The sequence below is a fragment of the Cydia fagiglandana genome, chromosome 27 (assembly GCF_963556715.1).
Source record: "Cydia fagiglandana chromosome 27, ilCydFagi1.1, whole genome shotgun sequence".
In the NCBI taxonomy this organism is placed as follows: domain Eukaryota; kingdom Metazoa; phylum Arthropoda; class Insecta; order Lepidoptera; family Tortricidae; genus Cydia; species Cydia fagiglandana.
This window is the reverse complement of record NC_085958.1, coordinates 3646153-3666562: the sequence shown is the minus strand read 5'-3', so window position 1 is coordinate 3666562 and position 20410 is coordinate 3646153. Positions and strand designations below refer to the sequence as shown.

General features: G+C 36.4%; 1 protein-coding gene across 2 annotated transcripts in view; it reads left to right on the top strand.

Annotated features, from left to right (window-relative positions):
* The window catches only part of LOC134677982 (scavenger receptor class B member 1), a 130594-nt gene that overhangs the window by 97450 nt on the left and 12734 nt on the right, over positions 1–20410 (top strand). For both annotated transcript variants that reach the window (XM_063536415.1, XM_063536416.1), the window contains 2 exons: positions 13483–13689; positions 15087–15313. In XM_063536415.1, the coding sequence (XP_063392485.1) occupies positions 13483–13689; positions 15087–15313 (434 nt within the window). The remainder of the gene's footprint in view (positions 1–13482; positions 13690–15086; positions 15314–20410) is intronic.

Here is a 20410-nt window from a genome sequence, read left to right as displayed (position 1 = left end):
GCTCGACATGCTAATGCCCCATAGATGACACCTTGCTGTCACCTCAATTGACAATGACTTAAAGTTTCAGATGACATGTACTGGGACCGCGTCGAGCACCAGTACATTTACTTTAAATGGTTTACTCGAACTCACTAGAAATTTCGACCAATAATCGTTTCTCGAACACAATGCAAGCTCGCATTTTGCGGGTTTTCTACCGGTCAGTTTTCCTTTTGACATCCGTGTGAGGTGAGATCGCCGGCACACATCGGTGATACGCTCTCTGACTCGCAATGTGTCCGGTCGGCCGTGAAATAGACGATTGAGTCGACATTGCCCACATGTATTAGTGACCAGGATTAGATAATTGGGCCTAAAAAATAGGCCGACAAATAACCGAAAAAAAAAACCAGCCAAGTGCGAGTCGGACTCGTGTTCCAAGGGTTCCATACATTACACAATAGGGAATACATATTAGGCAAAGCTGGGGTCTACACAAAACTCGCAACACAGGAAATAAAATGCGTCTGTACGGGACAGCCCGTGGAATGTTCCAATACACATTCGAAAAGGTACCGTAGACCGGGGTGACTTTGGAAAATTTGGGGTTACTTTGATAGATTTAAAACGGCCATAGAATTACCATTATTCATTATTTACTGAAAATGTTCCTGGAACTAGTTAGATTACTATATATTATTCACCTACTACCTATTCACCTACTGTAAAAAATCTCGCATATAAATATATATTATGGCTTAAAAACTAGAATTTTAAAGTCGCCCCTGCATTTGGAAGTCACCCCGTTCTATCGAGTGGCGATAAATTGAAACACAACCGAAGGGAGTGTTTTAAATCGACACGAATTTCTACTTTTCGCACTCGTATCGTAATGTACTATTATTAACTATGCATTTGTAATATTCAATTGTATGTTTTAAAACTAACAAACAACACAAAACGTTTTAAGCATTACAAAACGTATTTAAACACACATGTATGATTTCGCAAAACCATTCACCGCGGCCACCAGTCGCCATAAATGCCACATTTCTTATGGAAACGCTATGAATCGTAACGTCGAGACCCACTACAGCGGAACTGTTAAAAATAAACTAATATAACCTTTATTTGTATATGGTTAAGGTGTATTTTGCCAGCCAGTTTGTAAGCTAATACCGTACAGACAAACAGTTGGGGGAATTGAAGCGGATCCTATAGAAATAACTGATTCATTAGGTGTACACAGTTTTCTATGCTTCTCGGATGCGTTATGGTGGTTTTAATTATAATATTCATGAGATCTTATTAACATATTGTTAATTTGTTACCTCACTTAGAGCATTTAATAATTGGAGTCTCCTTTAAGAGCTTACCAATTTTGCAAACATGCACAATTGTGCAAACTTTTGTATGGACTGACATGGCTATTTGTACGACGTACCAGCGTTGCCAACTCGGATTTTGAAAAAATGCTAGACTAATGTCTAGATTATGGCAAAATTATGCCAAAGTTTTTTGGTAAATGCTAAAATGTCACTTGAAATTAGACACTTAAAACACATACATTTTTCAAATTTGCCGCCTTTTTCTACTGACAAGATCTGCTTGACCAACTTTATATAGTCCGTCGACGTCCATCCGTCCACAAAAGTCAAAATTCATATGAAAATATGAACCACATAAGGCGATGGCGCATATTGTTGCTGCCAAGTTGGTGCAAACTTGGTTTAGACTAAAATATGCCAGATGCTAAATGGAAAATGTTGGTGCCAAAGCCAGTGAAAATATGCCAGATCTGGCATCATTTATGCCAAGTTGGCAACACTGCGACGTACAAATCATGTAGAAATAGCAATACATATGACGTCCCCTCCCCCGCAAAATTCGCCAGACGCTTCGTAAAGAAAATGACAGCCATGACGTCTCCAGTTACTAAATGCTCTTAGCCTCACTACGTTTGTATTTGTATGTAGTTATTAAATAAATATTATAGGACATTCTTACACAGACGGGGACAAGGAGAGTCAACTAATAGGAACAAATTGACTTTTGCAATTTCTGTTAGTTCTTGCAATTTCTTTTACTGTTTGTTGAAATTAGATTTAGGATTACTGAGCTGTTTGTAGAAATAAATAAACTTTACAGAAATAGTGAAACGTCTATAATTATTACTAAACTTAATTTTTTCCCCTAGTACAGAACTGTTTTTTAATTCCTAGTTTAGTTTACTAATGATTTTTCTCTCGGTGTACAGTCAACTGCAGAGATAGATAACTAACCCCCTCTGTATAGAAATTTGCTCGCAAGGTGGGTCTCTTTGCAGCTGACTGTTGACTCCGTTTCAGTCTATAATTAATTACAACCTTTTAGGAACCCAATAAAGTACACTGATTTGTTTAAACGGATCCCGCAGCAAACATAGGGAAAAAGTGGTTTCAGTTAAATCTCACGAAATTTTAGTATGATGTTAATTTGGCTCTCCTGGTTATTTTTTTGTATGGGCACAATTCTCTCAGAATTATACTTTCAGAAATAATCGAGTATATAATTTTCTATTTACGCGACATGTTTTCTTAAATCGATATACATGTTATGACACGCACTGACAGTTACTGACGTTACTGACGTTATAAGGTGCAGCCACCAACTGTCAGGAGGAGGAATTACGTAATAGTAGTTTATGTGACTGCTACATAATGAAAGGCATTAAAATACGAGTGTGGGTTTATGAAACGAATGAAATGAGTTTCATAATAGTATCACACGAGTGTTTTAATGCCTAATTATGTACAGTTACATACACTGCTTTATCTACACACATATTATAAACTTTCTATGATATATTCACTAACTTGATATTACAGCCGATTTTGCTCTCTGGCGGAACTCGCGGATATGACATGGCGTCTCCGAAATATTTTTATCGCACATTTTACACGAAACTTTTGTTATAGTTCCTTTAAAAACAACAAAACAAATTATTTTTTACTTATAAACTAATTAAAAGATAAACTGTACGTTAAATGGCGGCAAATGAAAACTTTTTTCACGCACGTCACGCATCCGTAGTTTTTTTTTTTATTCAGAGACAAACTAGAGTCGGGGTCGATTACCATATCGTCCGATACCAACTTACGTGCGAGATTTGTCAATATTGTATGCAATTGTCATTTGATTTCGAATAAAACGTCATCTCAACGGATATTAGAATAGGGGTCAAATCAAATTGCTTTTTTTTTCAGAGATGTTCGAAATTTGAAATGCATTACCAAATCGATTTTGATATAGTAATGAGCTATTACCACATTTTCACAGATAAGAAATTTGCTGTAACAAAACAGTTTATCGTAATGTGGGCCATTATTTACGAATTTTGAAGGCATCATAGACAGTTTATGATATGTGTGTAGATAAAAATGGTTAACACACACATATTTTGTATAAAACAATTACATTGATTATTTCTGAAAGTATACTTCTGAGAGAGTTGTGCCCTTACAAAAAAATAATCAAAAGAGCCAAATTAACATCATACTAAAATTTCGTGAGATTTAACTGAAACCACTTTTTCCCTATGTTTGCTGCGGGGTCCTTTACCGTAGAGATTTATATTTGAGATCGCGTTGTAGCCCTTATTATAAAATACTTTCACCCCTTTGAAATGCAAGTTTATCTAAAACTACTTAACATTTTCTGGCCACCATTTTGATTTTTTTATAAAATTTCGCGAAGTCTAACAATAAATGTCTGACACCAAGGTCTATCATGAATCATTTCATAAGACTAGAATATATTTTAAGATAATTACGTAATAACGTTTACGCCATTTTCGTATTAAGTGTCTACAAAATTATCACTATATTCGCGTGCAAAACAAAACAAACATAAGTCATTATGGAAATAGAATTCACTGATTTTTAGGATTGCTAAGTAACGGGTTATTATTGTAAGAGACTAGTAAATGTTCAAGACAAACAATCTCCATTAAACGCGTATAAAATCTGTCACTGCTTTTATGACTTTTAATAAACATAAATATCCAGTTTCCTGGCTTGTTCTATATAAATAAAGCATAGTAAAAGTATAATTAAAGCATAATAAAATTTAAATTTTTCATTTTAAATGACATTCGTGGTATAGGTATGTTTTTTATGTACCTATGGGTATTTTTTGCCTGAAATAAACATTTTGATTGATTGATTGAAAAACATTTAAGACATATTCTTATTTAATGCTCAAAATGCTTTAAATCTATTTTTGTAACTATAAATACAGTCAGTCGAATCATAGACAAATATGGTAAGAATAGAATGCTTACTCCATACATTAGTTTTGGTACCAAAAAGACTATAATATTATTTTCGTAGTCCACATCTGGCATCGAGTAGCCGAATTATTTTCTCTATGGTCGTATCTTTTTTTTAACTATAATTAGCAGTAGGATAGTATAATTAGCATAGGCAAGTAAATAAGTGTAAAAGGAAGAATCAACTTTTAGAACACTGAAATCGTGTTCCTAGACTACCAAGCAAAGAAAAATCGATTTTTAAAAAACTATGTTGATTTTTTTTTCTTTACTGGGGCATTATTAGATCCATAAGGGGTCATCCATTAATTACGTCACACGTTTAGGGGGAGGGAGGGTGTCAAGAAAATGTGACATATTGTGACATGGGGGAGGGGGGAGACACAAACTTTGTGACGTCACTTTAACTTCATCAGTAACCGAAAATTTATTTAAATTATTTAGTTCGCTGTACATGTAAATAACAAGTTTTTAAAACGAAAATAGTTTAATTTTCTTTCCTAAGCAGTTTTGGGTTATAAAATTACTAATATTTATATCGTCAAAAATATTTTGACAAAATATTAATAATACTTAGGTACTTACTTAATTCGATTTGGCGATTTCGTAGAAAAAATGTGACGTCACACTAGGGGGGAGGGGTTTGCCAAATGTGACCAAGTGTGACAAGGGGGGGGAGGGGTCAAAAAACCTAGAAATTGGTGTGACGTAATTAATGGATGACCCCTAAGTATTGAATTAACACATTAAAATTAACAACTTGATCAGATAAAAATTACATTTTGTATGGTAACGTAGGAGAAAAAGTTAACTCCCATACAAAAATCAGCAAATTACATTTTGTATGGTAACGTAGGAGAAAAAAGTTAAATCCCATACAAAAATCAGCACATTTTTGGATGGGAGCAATTTTTTTTCTCCTACGTTACCATACAAAATGTATAAGGGCTGAGTCTTCTTTATTTACTAGTCTCTGGTATTACCTAATGACAAATGAGTGCACCCACCCAGTAGCGGATGTATTTACATAATGTACCGTTAGAGGATTGTAAATTGTAAGACTTGTAAGACGTGGGAGGAAACTATAAAAATAGTGACTAAATAAAGAGGTCAATACTCGATATTAGTCATTATCAACGGTTAATGGTATTTAAAAACCGGACAAGCGCGAATCGGACCCGCCCACCGAGGGTTCCGTACAAATTTAATAATAATTTTATTTTATACAAAAAAATAATTTATGATTTATCCCTGTACTTGTAAGTTCGTTCTAAGGTCAACCGGAAGTACCTTATTACTTTGATTCCCTTGAGAGTGCCGAAATATACGTTTTCCTACTCGTCGACTATAATTCTTGAATTAAGATTTCTTATACCAAACTTCAATTGGGTATTTTTAATGTGTGGGCTCCCAACTCAACTATAACATTCATTACGATACAGTTTAGTCAACTATAATGAAATTGACCAATCACAGCTCTCCGCGATCACCAGGACGAAACAAAACCATAGCTCAAATTAATTATTTATTTTAGGTTGTATAGTTCATAAGTCAGAAACGCGCATGTGACACCCTTAAAATAGCAACATCCATAGACTACGAAAACCACTTAGTGTTGTTTGTTAGTCTCCATAGGCTACGGTGGCCAAAATCGAGAAAACAACTGTCTAAAAATTTAATTTAGCGCGGAGCAAGTACCAGGGCCTCATGAGTTACGAGAAGATGTCGTTGACTAACGCGTCGGGGCGGCGGTGGGGGCGCGTACCAGTACGAAGGTATCGCGGCTGCTTGCGTATCTTAGCGGTGTATACTTTTGGTTTAGTTTGTTTGTATGATTCTACTAGTTTAAAGTATTATTTTTGTTGGCTCGTAGAAAAATTATTGTATACAATAGTGATATAATCAAGCTTTTCAATCTCGTACCTGACTTAGGCAACTCAGCAAGCTTCGTTGCCTAAACACGGTACTCGACTGAAAAGCTCTCTATTATATCACGATTGTATAAAATACTATTTTTGCTGCATAAACGGCCGTATTTTTTTTTACGTTAACTTAGAAGTTTGATTTTGTCACTGCTTCAAAGGGCTGTAAACTTTTGATACCTCCACGCGTTCCCGAGATAAAAGGTCTGGACCGACGGACGGACGGACAACAAAGTGATCCTACAAGGGTTACGTTTTTTTCCTTTTGAGGTACGGAACCCTAAAAAGATGTTTTTTAAGTGCGACATTCCATTCCACAATTTAGTTGTGAAGCGCTGGTGGCCTAGCGGTAAGAGCGTGCGACTTGCAATCTGGAGGTCGCCGGTTCAAACACCGGCTCATACCAATGAGTTTTTCGGAACTTATGTACGAAATATCATTTGATATTTACCAGTCGCTTTTCGGTGAAGGAAAACATCGTGAGGAAACCGGACTAATCCCAATAAGGCCTAGTTTACCCTCTGGGTTGGAAGGTCAGATGGCAGTCGCTTTCGTAAAAACTAGTGCCTTCGTCAAATCATGGGATTAGTTGTCAAGCGGACCCCAGGCTATAACGCGGGAATAACGGGATAACGCGAGGAAGAAGAATTTAGTTGTGAGAGGCAGGAAGTTTCGAGAAACACACAGTTGAGAATTGCCAACAATACCAAGTGGTCAGTATATACACGGTGTAATATGAGGAAACCGAATAATTTTAACCACGCATTTCTGGGGTCAAAAGAAGTAAAAAATGTAATATGAGTTTAGGTCAATTCCGCCAAAAAAAATTTTATTTTTGTTTTATTTTTTAAATTTTTTGAATGTATAAGTACATAAAAAATAAATGTTATTGGTAAACTTGTCACTTAAAATTGATTTTTCCATTTTTATTTCGTAGAACCTAGTTTTTGCTAAGTGTTAATTGTCACTTTTTAACATCTATCAATAAGGATATTTAGACTACGTCCCATAGCAGCAACTTCACCATCAAAAAGGCCTTTAACACTATGTAACAATAATAACTAGTTTTTTTTTCAATTAATAATATCTCTGAAACTAGGCGAATTTCAAAAAAGTTTATAGGACATTTTTGTCTCTAAATATGATCAGGAATACGCTGTTAAAATTATTCGGTTTACTCATGTTACACCGTGTATAAGTGGTAAAGATCGTTGTCGCATATTAGCGCGATAAAGTTATAGGCATTTTATCTTTATCGCATTATAATCGCTACCATTACACGCTTAACTAAGAGCAATTACACCCAGTTCTAGTTTACCTCTTACTGCTTTGCTTAACAGTTACCAAGGCTGGCCAACTTAGCCAAAGAACTATAATAAGCACCTTAATTAGCAAATGCCTTGAACTGCATTTTGCAACGGAACACAAACAGACGAAAATATAACTTATTTCTCTATCATTAGTTTGAAATTTAAGTGCAAATGCCGCGTTTTATAGTAAGATTTGTAAGTTATATTGAAATTTAAGTCGTATTTTAAGGTGGTAAGGTCTGTTTTAGTTTGGATGGGGAGAGTGTATGGATGTAGAATGTAGGTGAACAACCTAGTACGCATTCTCGTGAGTAAATACTTGCGCGGACGCAGCGCGAAATCTTTAAGATTTGTTAGGTTATGTCACTGTTTTGAATAGTCTTTACTGGCTACAAGTATTTAAGTTATTTTACTTCAAAGATAGTTCAAACAAATTCAAATTCAAACATATTTATTGCTCTAAATATGACAATGAATACAGTCCCTGTAAGGGCACAACAATATATTTTTATACATACTTGTATAAGTATACTTAAAATTAATATTTTTAGTAAGAAAGTTTGTACAGCCATATTGGTAGGCTAGTAACAAATTTAAATAAAAATTATAATTAGTCTACATTATAATATATGGAATTATCTGAATATGAATTTTTGACGACCGGTCTGGCCTAGTGGGTAGTAACCCTGCCTGCGAAGCCGATGGTCCTGGGTTCGAATCCCAGTAAGGGCATTTATTTGTATGATGATACAGATATTTGTTCCTGAGTCATGGGTGTTTTCTATATATTTAAGTATTTGTATATTATATATATCGTTGTCTGAGTACCCACAACACAAGCCTTCTTGAGTCTTCGTCTTCGTGGGACTTAGTCAATCTGTGTAAGAAAGTCCTATAATATTTATTTATTTATTTATCTAATAAGGTGTAGATAATATTTTTCTAAGAATGCAAGTTTTATACTTACTTATAGCAGTATTTTTGTTGTATTCCAATATGATACGAGTAGGGTAACTGTGTCAATACATTACATACAGGAAGTACCAGACTTATATTCTTGAATCTTGAACTTTTGCTCATTTCCCAACGTGAAGAAAAAATTTACTCAGGAAGTAAATTCAGACCTATCACCTTGAATCTTGAACTTCTGTTAATTTCCCAACATGAAGAATAATGTATAAAATCATTCATTTATGACTTTGTATTTAATTGGGAATTAAACCATACAGGGTCACATAATAACAACGTAAGGCCAGTGAGTTCCGAACTTCCTATAACTTCACACCTTGACTTTTATCGACATTGAATGTTTATTGGAAACCTTTATCAATAATGACGGGTTATTCAACTTGTTTCTGTATTGTTTTTATTTGACACCTGCCTTATCGAGTCACGAATCAAACTCTTGACAGTTTCTGTATTGAAATGACAATTGTCATGTTTTTTTTAAGATTTAATCTGTAAAATTTTGAGTAATAATATCCACTCGGTTCATGCGTGATTCCAAGGCAACCAAGATTTCCATATAGGTGGAGTTATAGACTTTTCGCATGTGCTAAAGTGATTAAATTATTAACAATATCCTATATTTAATAATATTTATCTTGTCTGAACAGTGACCGTGGATGAGATTGTATCGATCTTAATGGATATAATGAGTGTTCATTTTATTTGACCTTTCGTTCATTGTTTTTCTTTTATAAACCGGAAGCTCGGCACATTTGTAAAGTAAACTACCGTAATATGGGGCGAAAGACACGATTTTCAACTTCAAGGACGATTTTCACCAATAATCCAAATGATAAAAGTAAAAATTTAGACATCATTTTATGAGTCTTGGTTAGTTCTTCAATTTTGCATTTGTGAAATCAATTTTGATCCACCCAATTCAGAGAAAATCAAAGAAAACTGCCTGTTTTCTCCATATCCTTAAAACGGGGTCGATAGACACACGAACGGGGTGAATAAAAATATGAAGTTTTAGTTGTCATAGGCATCGAATTTGGTCATTAATAAAATAAATAAAAATAATAAAGCCTTTAATTCCACACAATATGATCAATACTTAAAAATAATAATATAGCTAACACACCTAATTATTGATATTAAAATGAAAAACTTAAATTACAATATATTACTATGATTTGTGGACCTCTTCGCGAGTAAAGGCCTCCCCCAGCCTCCGCCATTCTGAGCGAATTTGGTCATAACCTATTATGTTGATACTCTATTGGCAAATAGTATACATATCTGTTAAACAGCTATTTGATACAAAAATATTTTTTCGTGTCTTTTAACCCCCAAGGCGTGTTTTTTCACCCCTTTGTGGTATCTAATCACCCCCTATGACGTAACTATTCACCCCATATGCGCGTCCACTGACCCCTTTTTCACGTAAAATTGCTTGTTGATAGTTTGTTGCAAAAAATGCTTCATTATAGAGAAAATTGGTGATATTATTTAGGTAGGTACTACAGATACTATATTCCCAGGTTAGCTAACTTTAACTACGTTAATGTCACCACATTTACCGCTAGAACAAAGTTCAGACAGGCTTCGTTTCTTACCTCGGTGAGGCCTTCCTTTAGACTCTAAAGTTTGGAGTCAAAAAAATCTAACTTTTATGCAGTTTGATTAACTTCTTTTGGTATCAATGTAGAGAATAAATAGTCTACTATATACGTATTCCAAAAAATTTGATTTCAGAGATGTACGTTTTTAAATATAACAACTTGAAAGAAAAAGTTCAAAATTTCTCTATTCACCCCGCGATTTATGTTGACCCCGTTTTACGGTACTTATGTTATTAGGGATACACGGACAGATATGCGTCCAGCATTAAGACGAAAGTAGAGGAACTATTACATACTTATATAACGTCCTATTTTTAGGACTGAGAAATGTAGTCCTTCCGGCCCAAGCAACTATATTAATAGGCCGCTAGTATAAGTACCTAAAATTAGGCCGTTGGGTAGATATGATAAACGTCCTAAAAATAGCTTGGGCCTTACGAGGATAAGTATTCGGCACACCGCAGTACTGGCCTCTATCTTATTGCCCGTTAAAGGCCCGTCCTTAGATATACGTCAATGGTTAGTACCGTGAAGTTACGTGAGGTTAATAAGTAGACATTACTAAGTAAAGTACTAGTAATACATTTCCGGCGTAATATAAGCAGAATCGGTACAGTCGGGGGCAAGAACATATAATCTACAAACGCACTAGAAATAAGTGAATATCGACTCTATGGTTAGTTTAGTAAGGTCGATTTGCGTAGGTATTTTTGGAAAGGGTACCTATTTAGTATGCAGAGTGTGTATTTCTTATTTCTTAGGTACGTTCTGAGGGTGTGACGTGGGAAAATTATAATATCCCATATATCCCAATATAATAGCCCATCAACTTGTACACAAGCGCCACTGCTAAATAATCGCGATTATTTTAATTTAAACGAAATATATTTAAAAAAGAGGGTCGCCACGCACTACTGTATTATGTATTTAAGTACCTTTTGAATACATCAAACTAGTTTTTATGTTGCTGGATTCGTCAATCTATGAACTCAAAACAAAAACAGCGAAACCGCGGAGTGAGGCACTCCTGGCATGGGCACAGAATAAATAATAGTACTCGGTACAAAGACTCACTCTCTAACAAAACGCGTCTGTTACGATTAGGACAGATATGGCCGCTAGGTGGCGACAGTGCCACGCGCAGCTTATGGCTAGCCACCAAAATTGGTATGAAACGGATGTACTTGCAGCTACCTGTAGCAAAGCGACGAAATCGCGGAGTGAGCCACACCTGCCAAAACACCGATGTATGTTTAATCCCACCAAAAACATAAATGTAAAAAAGGAGAGCCAAGTTCAATACAAAAATTATGCCTGGCTGTGAGGCTCGCCGCAAAAAGAATGGAGATCTAAATGAGTGCCACTGCCAAGTTCTATGCAAAATCCAAATATGTATTTATAGGAACAAAATAACATTATAAACAAGTATTAAACTCTATTTCTTTGCTTTATTGGATACCTATAACAATTGCTGTTATTTAAAAAAATGTGAGACCTTAAAGTAGGTTAGATTTGACTTGGCCAGTTTTCATTATATCAATCATTTTATATATATTGTAATTCTGATAAAACCTGGCCAAGCCAAATCTAACCTACTTTAAGATCTCACATTTTTTTAAATAACAGCAATTGTTATAGGTATCCAATAAAGCAAAGAAATAGAGTTTAATACTTGTTTATAATGTTATTTTGTTCCTATAAATACATATTTGGATTTTGCATAGAACTTGGCAGTGGCACTCATTTAGATCTCCATTCTTTTTGCGGCGAGCCTCACAGCCAGGCATAATTTTTGTATTGAACTTGGCTCTCCTTTTTTACATTTATGTTTTTGGTGGGATATCAATACTTTTTGTAATGTATGGTTTTTACTTCTGTTCTTTGTATAATTATGTGGTACTCCGCGCCGCCGACGACACACCGTTGGCCGGTTGTTTAGAGCGTATTAAAAGTTTTTTGTATGGGGCACCACTTATTTTTTGACTAAACTTTATTTTAATATAGCAAATATAATAATACATATATTGGGGTAGTTTCAAATATCTGCTTGTAACGGTTCTAACGCTACAATAAAAAAAATTTTTTTTGTATGGGAACCCCCCCTATTTTTTAACTTTTTTTTATTTTTAGATTTTTTCCTACGCTTACACACAATAACCGAGCTGGATTCCAAATTTCATCCTTCTAGGTCATCTGGAAGTAGGTTAGGTTTAGGTACTTATATCAGTCCCAATAAAAAATGGTTTTTTTGTATGGGGACCCCCCCTATTTTTAAACTTTATTTTATTTTTAGATTTTTTCCTACGGTTACACACAATAACCGAGCTGGATTCCAAATTTCATCCTTCTAGGTCATCTGGAAGTAGGTTAGGTTTAGGTACTTATATGTCAGTCCCAATAAAAAGTGGTTTTTTTGTATGGGGACCCCCCCTATTTTTAAACTTTATTTTATTTTTAGATTTTTTCCTACGGTTACACACAATAACCGAGCTGGATTCCAAATTTCATCCTTCTAGGTCATCTGGAAGTAGGTTAGGTTTAGGTACTTATATCAGTCCCAATAAAAAATGGATTTTTGTATGGGGACCCCCCCTATTTTTAAACTTTATTTTATTTTTAGATTTTTTCCTACGGTTACACACAATAACCGAGCTGGATTCCAAATTTCATCCTTCTAGGTCATCTGGAAGTAAGTTAGGTTTAGGTACTTATATGTCAGTCCCAATAAAAAGTGGTTTTTTTGTATGGAGACCCCCCCTATTTTTTAACTTTATTTTAATTTTAGATTTTTTCCTACGGTTACACACAATAACCAAGCTGGATTCCAAATTTCATCCTTCTAGGTCATCTGGAAGTAGGTTAGGTTTAGGTACTATAAGTCATAAGTCAGTCTTAAAATTTACGACTTTTTGACCTTCATACCTTTATAACCGTTTGAGCTAGCTTCATGAAATTTGGGCTTCTAGATATCCTTATGGATATAATTAAACACACGTAGTTTTATGTGTTTACGTCAAAGATGTTTTGAGTTATAGAAGGGTCAAAAGTGGCACCAAGTGGTTCGTGTAATATTACACTCGGCGCTGGCTAGCCAGTTCCTTTGCTTGAACTTGGCTTGACACGCTGCCGCGTGTCTAGATAACAGCGCCATCTCCCGTCTAAACTTGTAACTCTTTGCCCGCCACATCGCAATCCAAACACGAAACCCTGTATATTTATAGACTACCTATTTTAAATATAGATAGATACTGTACCACCTATTTTTAAGTCATATTTTTGTAATTATTTTAATAATTTTAAATACACGAAATCCCGCACCAAAAACCCCGATGTATATTTAATAACAGCGCCATCTCACGACTAAACCTCAAACTATTTGCCCGCAGAGCGCCACATCGCAGTCCAAGCACGCCGCGCGCTTCCTCCGGCTTGCCATGGCGTCCATCATGGACATCCTGAAGATCAAGCCGTTCGTGGAAGTGTCTGTGGGGCAGCTGCTGTGGGGCTACGAGGACCCGCTGCTCAAGCTGGCCAAGGACGTGGTGCCGAAGGAGCAGAAGCTGCCGTATGAGGAGTTTGGGCTGTTCTATGGGGTGAGTTTTGAAATTAGGGACCAAAGGTCTACATCAGGTGTCCATACCCCAGCCCGCGACGCGTTCCAATCCGGCCCGCAGACACCCAAAGCGAGTGCCCACTGTCCGAGGGAGCCCAGGCTCCAGGGGTCCAGCATTCATTGAGAGTGGAGCTGTTCCTAACAGCAGCAACCAGATGCCCTCCCCCGGCGCAAAAACCTACGGTGGCCCGAGCGTAAGTTTCTGAGGCGCAATATGGCTCTCAGGTAAACAAGTTTGTAGACCCCTGGGATTATGGGGTTGTGACACCTATGGGAGCTACCTTAATAACCATGGCGTCATTGTGGGGTTGGGGTACATGGGAGGTATAATATCCATGGCGTCCATCATGGACATCCTGAAGATCAAGCCGTTCGTGGAGGTGTCTGTGGGGCAGCTGCTGTGAGGCTACGAGGATCCTCTACTGAAACTGGCCAAGGACGTGGTGCCGAAGGAGCAGAAGCTGCCGTATGAGGAGTTTGGGCTGTTCTATGGGGTGAGTTTTGTACTAGTTTGTATGGTGATGTTCAAAACGGAACCTTATGGCTCCTCTACATGATGGTTCCTCTACATGATGGCTCATCGCCGGAACAGCGAGATGGCCATGCGATGGTTGAGCGAGCGCACTATGGAATGGGCCACGTTCGCTACCTTTGATGTGCGGACGAAAAACCGACACCGCCATCCCATCGCCATTCCGACACGCCATGCCATCCGACACCACTACCCTCTACACGCTGGCCCAAACGGTTGTTGCCAATGCCTTCATTTATTTATTTAATTAGATTTTTTTTTTAGGTACCTGATGTTTCTCATCATGTGTGCAAAAAATAAACTCAAATGAAGAACATTGTGCTCTGACTGAAATAGCACCCCACATTAGCATCTCTTGAGCGTCTGCGTCCAGTCAACACTATGGCTACTGCTCGACGCAACGTTGACGCAACTGCGCAGCGACGCCATTTTCCATAGCGCTGACTTAACGGCGACGCTCAAAAGGCGCTATAGTGTGGGGTCTCTCTCAATCTTCTTCTACCTAGCGTTATCCCGACCTTTGCCAGGGTCCGCTTTCCTACTTGCTTTGCGCGATCCTGGTCGTCGTCTCATATGTGGGTCTCTCCGATCCCACGACCTCTCGGCGCCTTATAATTACGCCACATATTTGTACCCTTGGGATAGAAGAAGAAGAAGAAATGCATTTAAACAAATAACACAAACTACTTACATAGATGCTAAATAGGATCCCCACTCAGCATAAAGCCACAAGCCATGACGCTGATTTTCAGTGGTTACCTGACTTAAAACTAATCTACACCTAAACTAAAACTAGGACAGATTAATAGATCCATAAATCTTTACATAACACCTTTTTGTTTCAGAAAAACGGCACATCCTCCGACATCGTCACGATGTTCACCGGTTACGAGGACATGAAGACTTACGGCATCTTCGAGCGGTACAACGCCCGCGACAAGCTGCCTCACTGGACAACTGATCAGTGCAACAGCATAGCTGGATCTGATGGCTCCATCTTCCCCCCTCATATCACGAGGAATGACACCTTGAAGGTCTACGATAAGGATCTGTGCCGTCTGCTGCCCCTACAGTAAGTACCACTCACTCACTCACTCACTCTCTGTCCATTGACCTATCTATACCATTAGTTCCACTCATTTCATCTAGTTAACTAACTACTAAAAACTTTTATGCCCATAACAACAAGATTATATAACCAAGGGGCTTAAATGGCTGCCATAATAAACATAAGCATAATTTATTTAAAAACGCATATATTGTTAATGTTGTACGGATATGTTCATATAAAACAAACCCTTAGAAACGCGTACATACATATGTGCCTGTGACCACAGATTCGGTGGAAACAGTCCATTCCTAGGCGACAGCATCATATAGGGGTAATTGCGTCAGTTTACCGTCCAGTGCCTGTATCCGTCCACTTGACGTAGTTTTATTTACTGACAATACAAACGGATGCGAAATATGAATTACCTACCTACCTATAAACACGCAAAATTGCTTAATCTTTATAACATAATTCAAATACTTGCTCATAAATCGCGAATGTAACAATCATAATACACGCGGGTAATACGAACCGAGAAACATCCTAAAAAATGTGGCATTTTCCACCAAAAGGGTACTTATTGTCGGTTGTCAATAAGGCGGTATTTCCATATAGCTTCAATTTGAAATCAACCTTATCGACAACCGACAATGAGGTAACCTTTCGGTTGGAAACGTCACAAATAATCCCAGCAAATGCCAATGATGTATTACATTACACAAACATGTGTTGTAATATGTGCAATATTAACACGTATTTTTGTTCGTACGCAAGACTTAGAGTCGGTACCAATCATTATTATGATACGAGTAACATTATACAGTGAAACCTGGATAAGTGGGATCTCAAGGGGCGAGCAAATTTGTCTCACTTAAAGAGGTTTTCCACTTACCCAGGCTCCCAGTTAGCCAGGTACAAATAAATTTCTGTCTCATTTACAGAGGGTTTCATTAATAGAGGTGAGAATAGAGTATATTTCACTTATAGAGGTGGTTAATAAGGTATTCAGTAATTATCTTCAAAGATAAATAAGGTAAAGTAATCCTTGTCCCTAAATATTTTTTAAGTCTGTTTAAATATTTCTTTGAATTTATTTTGAATGATTCTCCAAAGGATAGATATTTCAAAATTAAATTAAATTTGACACGGACTTCATTGTGTATTAGAAATTTAATAAATAAAAAAATATTTTTCGTGCTACTTATCAAAATTTCAGCTTTCGTTTCGATAGTTTTAACTACTTACATAAATTAACTGAATCAAACTTGAAGATGTTTAGACACAATTAGGCAAATGCGGAATTTGTGGATAGACTAAGAGTTAGTAAGAATACGGAAATTGTTCAATGAAGTCCAAGTTAGAGAGGTCATAGATTGACGTTATCTCAGATACAGAAGTCAATTCCCTATAAAATTCTAAAAAACAATTAGGAAAATATAATCTTATAAATATAGTCTCAGTAAAGGAGGTAAAATACACTCTCTGTCTCAATTATAGAGGTAAAAGTGACTATAAATTCACAACAACGAATCCCAGTTATAGAGGTTCGTTTTATCTCAGTAACAGAGGTAATTCAGTGCTAAAGTGTCGGGACCACACCATGAGTCCCAGCTATAGAGGTTTCTCACTTATCCAGGTCCCACTTAACCAGGTTTCACTGTAGTATGTATCTTTAGGTATTTAAATAAAAGTAAACAAACAATTTGTACATTTTCGGGCTTTTGTATTAGTTTGGTTAACCAATAAATGTTATAACTACCCGAAAACGTACAAATTGTTTGTTTACTTTTATTTAAATTCCTATACTTCGTTTTTTTTAGCATTAGAAATTAGGTAAACAATCTTGATGTGTCTTTTAATTGAAAAACACATTTTAAAAATAAGTTACGGCAAATACGTATAACAATTATGAATCTAATACGATCATTTATATTCTCCTGCTTTCCGAAGTAATAGTTTTTGATTTTTAAAAAGCGTTTTTCAATTAAAAGACATGCCAAAATCGCTCACCTTCTTGCAAGTTCTTTCTAATGCTAAAAAAACGAACTATAAACATACAGAGTGTAATAGACGTGATTATATGTATGTATGTATGTAAGTACATACAGAGTATAGTGCGGAGGTGTAACTTTGACGACATCAAACATTACGAGACGTAAGTAAGTAACATAGACATGACATTACGATATACGAGCTTTTTATTTACTGCCAACAAGCGTTGACAGTTTCCTTATAAAGCGCGTATCTCTCTTGTGTGATTACATTGCGGGCCGAATTATTTTGTATCGTTAAAATTGTCATTGTATTTCTAAGCATCTCAATACCTATATACTTCTTATGAACCACCTTTTAAATATTCGCCCGTATTTAAATTAACGCGCGTATACTCATACAGTCGACGTCAAAGATATGTTTACACTTTTGCACCTTACTCCTTTGTAATAAGGCGAAAAATGTAAATATATTTTTGACGTCGACTGTCCATATTCCGTCGCCGTTACCAACACACCTACTATCAAAACATGTTAATTCTCAACGCAGAGTTCCTACAAAGTCCTTTCAGTAAGGCGAACTATTGAACGAACACAATCGAAGGAGGTCACGTTACACAATGCGTTCGCACGCTCGGCTCGCTTGCATCACTCCGCGCAACCAGATATGCCCATTGGCATTTGATCGCTTTTTGTTAGCTTTTATGTAACGTTCGTTAGGTTATGAATATTGTATATTGTTAAGTGTTAAGCTTTTGACCGGTTAAATACACTGATTTAGCGGTTTGAGCGTCTGACGATGGACTGTTATGTGTCAAGTATCTACTTATATTATATCGAATGATTCATCAGAGATTACCAAAGTTTTTCTCTGAGATATTTTATTTATTTATTTTATTTATTATAATGTCACTTACAGTATACACCAAACATGACACATAGGAATATAAGCATTAGGTACATTGAATGATACATAACTATAATAAATTAATAACTATAAAAAACAGTAAGTCAAAAACTTTTTAACCTTTTGGCCGCCGGACCTAGTCCGCAAAGACGCTCACTCACACGCCAGAGCAAATTTTAAGTAAACAACTAATAAAAAGTTTAGGGATTGCAAATAGTGATATCGATATTTACAATATTTAATAAAAATCTTTTTAATTTAGCTTTGTTCTTATCCTGTTTTAATTTCATTCCAAATTGCCAAAATTAAACATATGTTTTACACCCGAAAATGTTTAAAATATAGGGATTTAACATAAAAAACAACCACTAAACAATGTCGATTCAAGACGTGATATCGCTGCACTAGGCTGTACGAGAAGTCTTTTATACAAGACAACGGCGCCCATGGACTGCCCGCAGTGCAGACCGACAAGGACTGTTTCCGCGCGGATCAATTAATAATAGTCTCTAGGTCAACGGCGTAAGCGCTTGTCGGTACGTAAACTTTATTGGCGTAACGTTAAAGCTGCGCATCATGTGTCGATAAAGTCAATATACCGGAACTGTTTTAGTGAAAATTACACGTGGGTTGAATTTTTTATGAGTGAAGATATTATTCCGGAATTAGAATCTATCATTATAATTTCAGTTTGGTTTACATTAATCTATAGGTAAACTCTTATCAAAAAAACGTTCAACGACTTGTTATAAAAAAATTACACATTAACTTCAATGTTATAACAATAAAAGTAAAGTCTGATAAACAGGTATGTCCCTGTACCACACTTGTGCGAAGCGGTCGCTGCGGTGTATCCCTTCCCACTAAGCTATAAAATAACATCAATTATTTTTTTTATTTATCTCTTCTGCAATTAAATAGTCCACAATCTACAATGGCAAATTTACTTGTCTGACTCTACTTTATAGAGCTAAAGAAGCTACCTGAACTTTAAATATAGTTATGCCTATCTGACTCTCGTTCTACGTATTCTAGTAAGTAGTTACCTACTATTCGTTGAAAAAAATTGGCGATTAACAAGTGTTCAAATACTTAGATAAAAACATATTTCTGACTTTATATTTACTTTAAAAATTCCCATATCGAGTTAACATTCCCATCCCTAGCTGTCTTTTATACAAGACAACGGCGACGAGGAACATGAAAAATGTTGAAAATTGGAGCAATTTTTTTAAATGCCTTATTATAAAAGAAGGGATTTATATAGCGGCTTAAAAAGCAAATAAATGAAAAAACAAAGACTTTAAATATGAACACGAGTGTAAATGAAATTGTGTTGTAAATAATTAACGCGTTTAACTTGTTTAACTAACTTTAATATAATAAAAAATAAGCAAGTACATAAGACTGAATTATGTCGTGTCACGGTCGGCGCTAGTAAGGACTGACATTACATTTGTGTACATGCATCAGTGCATTGATGCGTGTTTGCTCGTACATAATTTTAGGCGCTATGATTTGCATTCCTTCCATCATCCTCTCCTGAATGCAAACCCATTGCAGCTGTGAAGGTACTAAGCTTCAGGCGAGGCAGTCCTTTGGTAAGTGCATCAGCTATCATGCCATTGGTGCTGATATATTCGACGCTTACTTCTCTGGCAGCAATCTTATCCTTCACAAAATGATATCGCACGTCGATATGCTTGCTCCGAGCATGATAGGCACCAGAACCTGAAATACTAATAGCGCTCTGATTATCACAGTACAAAGTTATTGGCATACCTGAAGATTTATGCCAGAAATCATCTTCAAGTTGTTTAAGCCAAAGCGCTTCTTGAACCGCGGAGCTCATGGCCATGTATTCCGCCTCAGTAGATGAGAGAGCCACTGTGGCCTGTTTTTTAGAGTTCCAACTTATGGCAGCACCCTGAAAGATAAAAATATATCCTGTGCAGGATCTTCTGTCTAATGTGTCACTGGCCCAATCTGCATCACAATAGCCAGTTATGTTATTGCTGTCTTTCTTGAATGTGAGTTTTAAGTTAATTGTTCCTCTCAAATATCTAAATATTCTCTTGACAGCTGCCCAGTGCTCAGTTGTCGGACAATTATTAAATCTGCTTACAGAATTGACAGCAAAAGTTATATCCGGGCGTGTACCCTGTGATAAGTACAGTAAACATCCCACGGCTTCTTGATAGGGTATGTTTCTTTGAATTT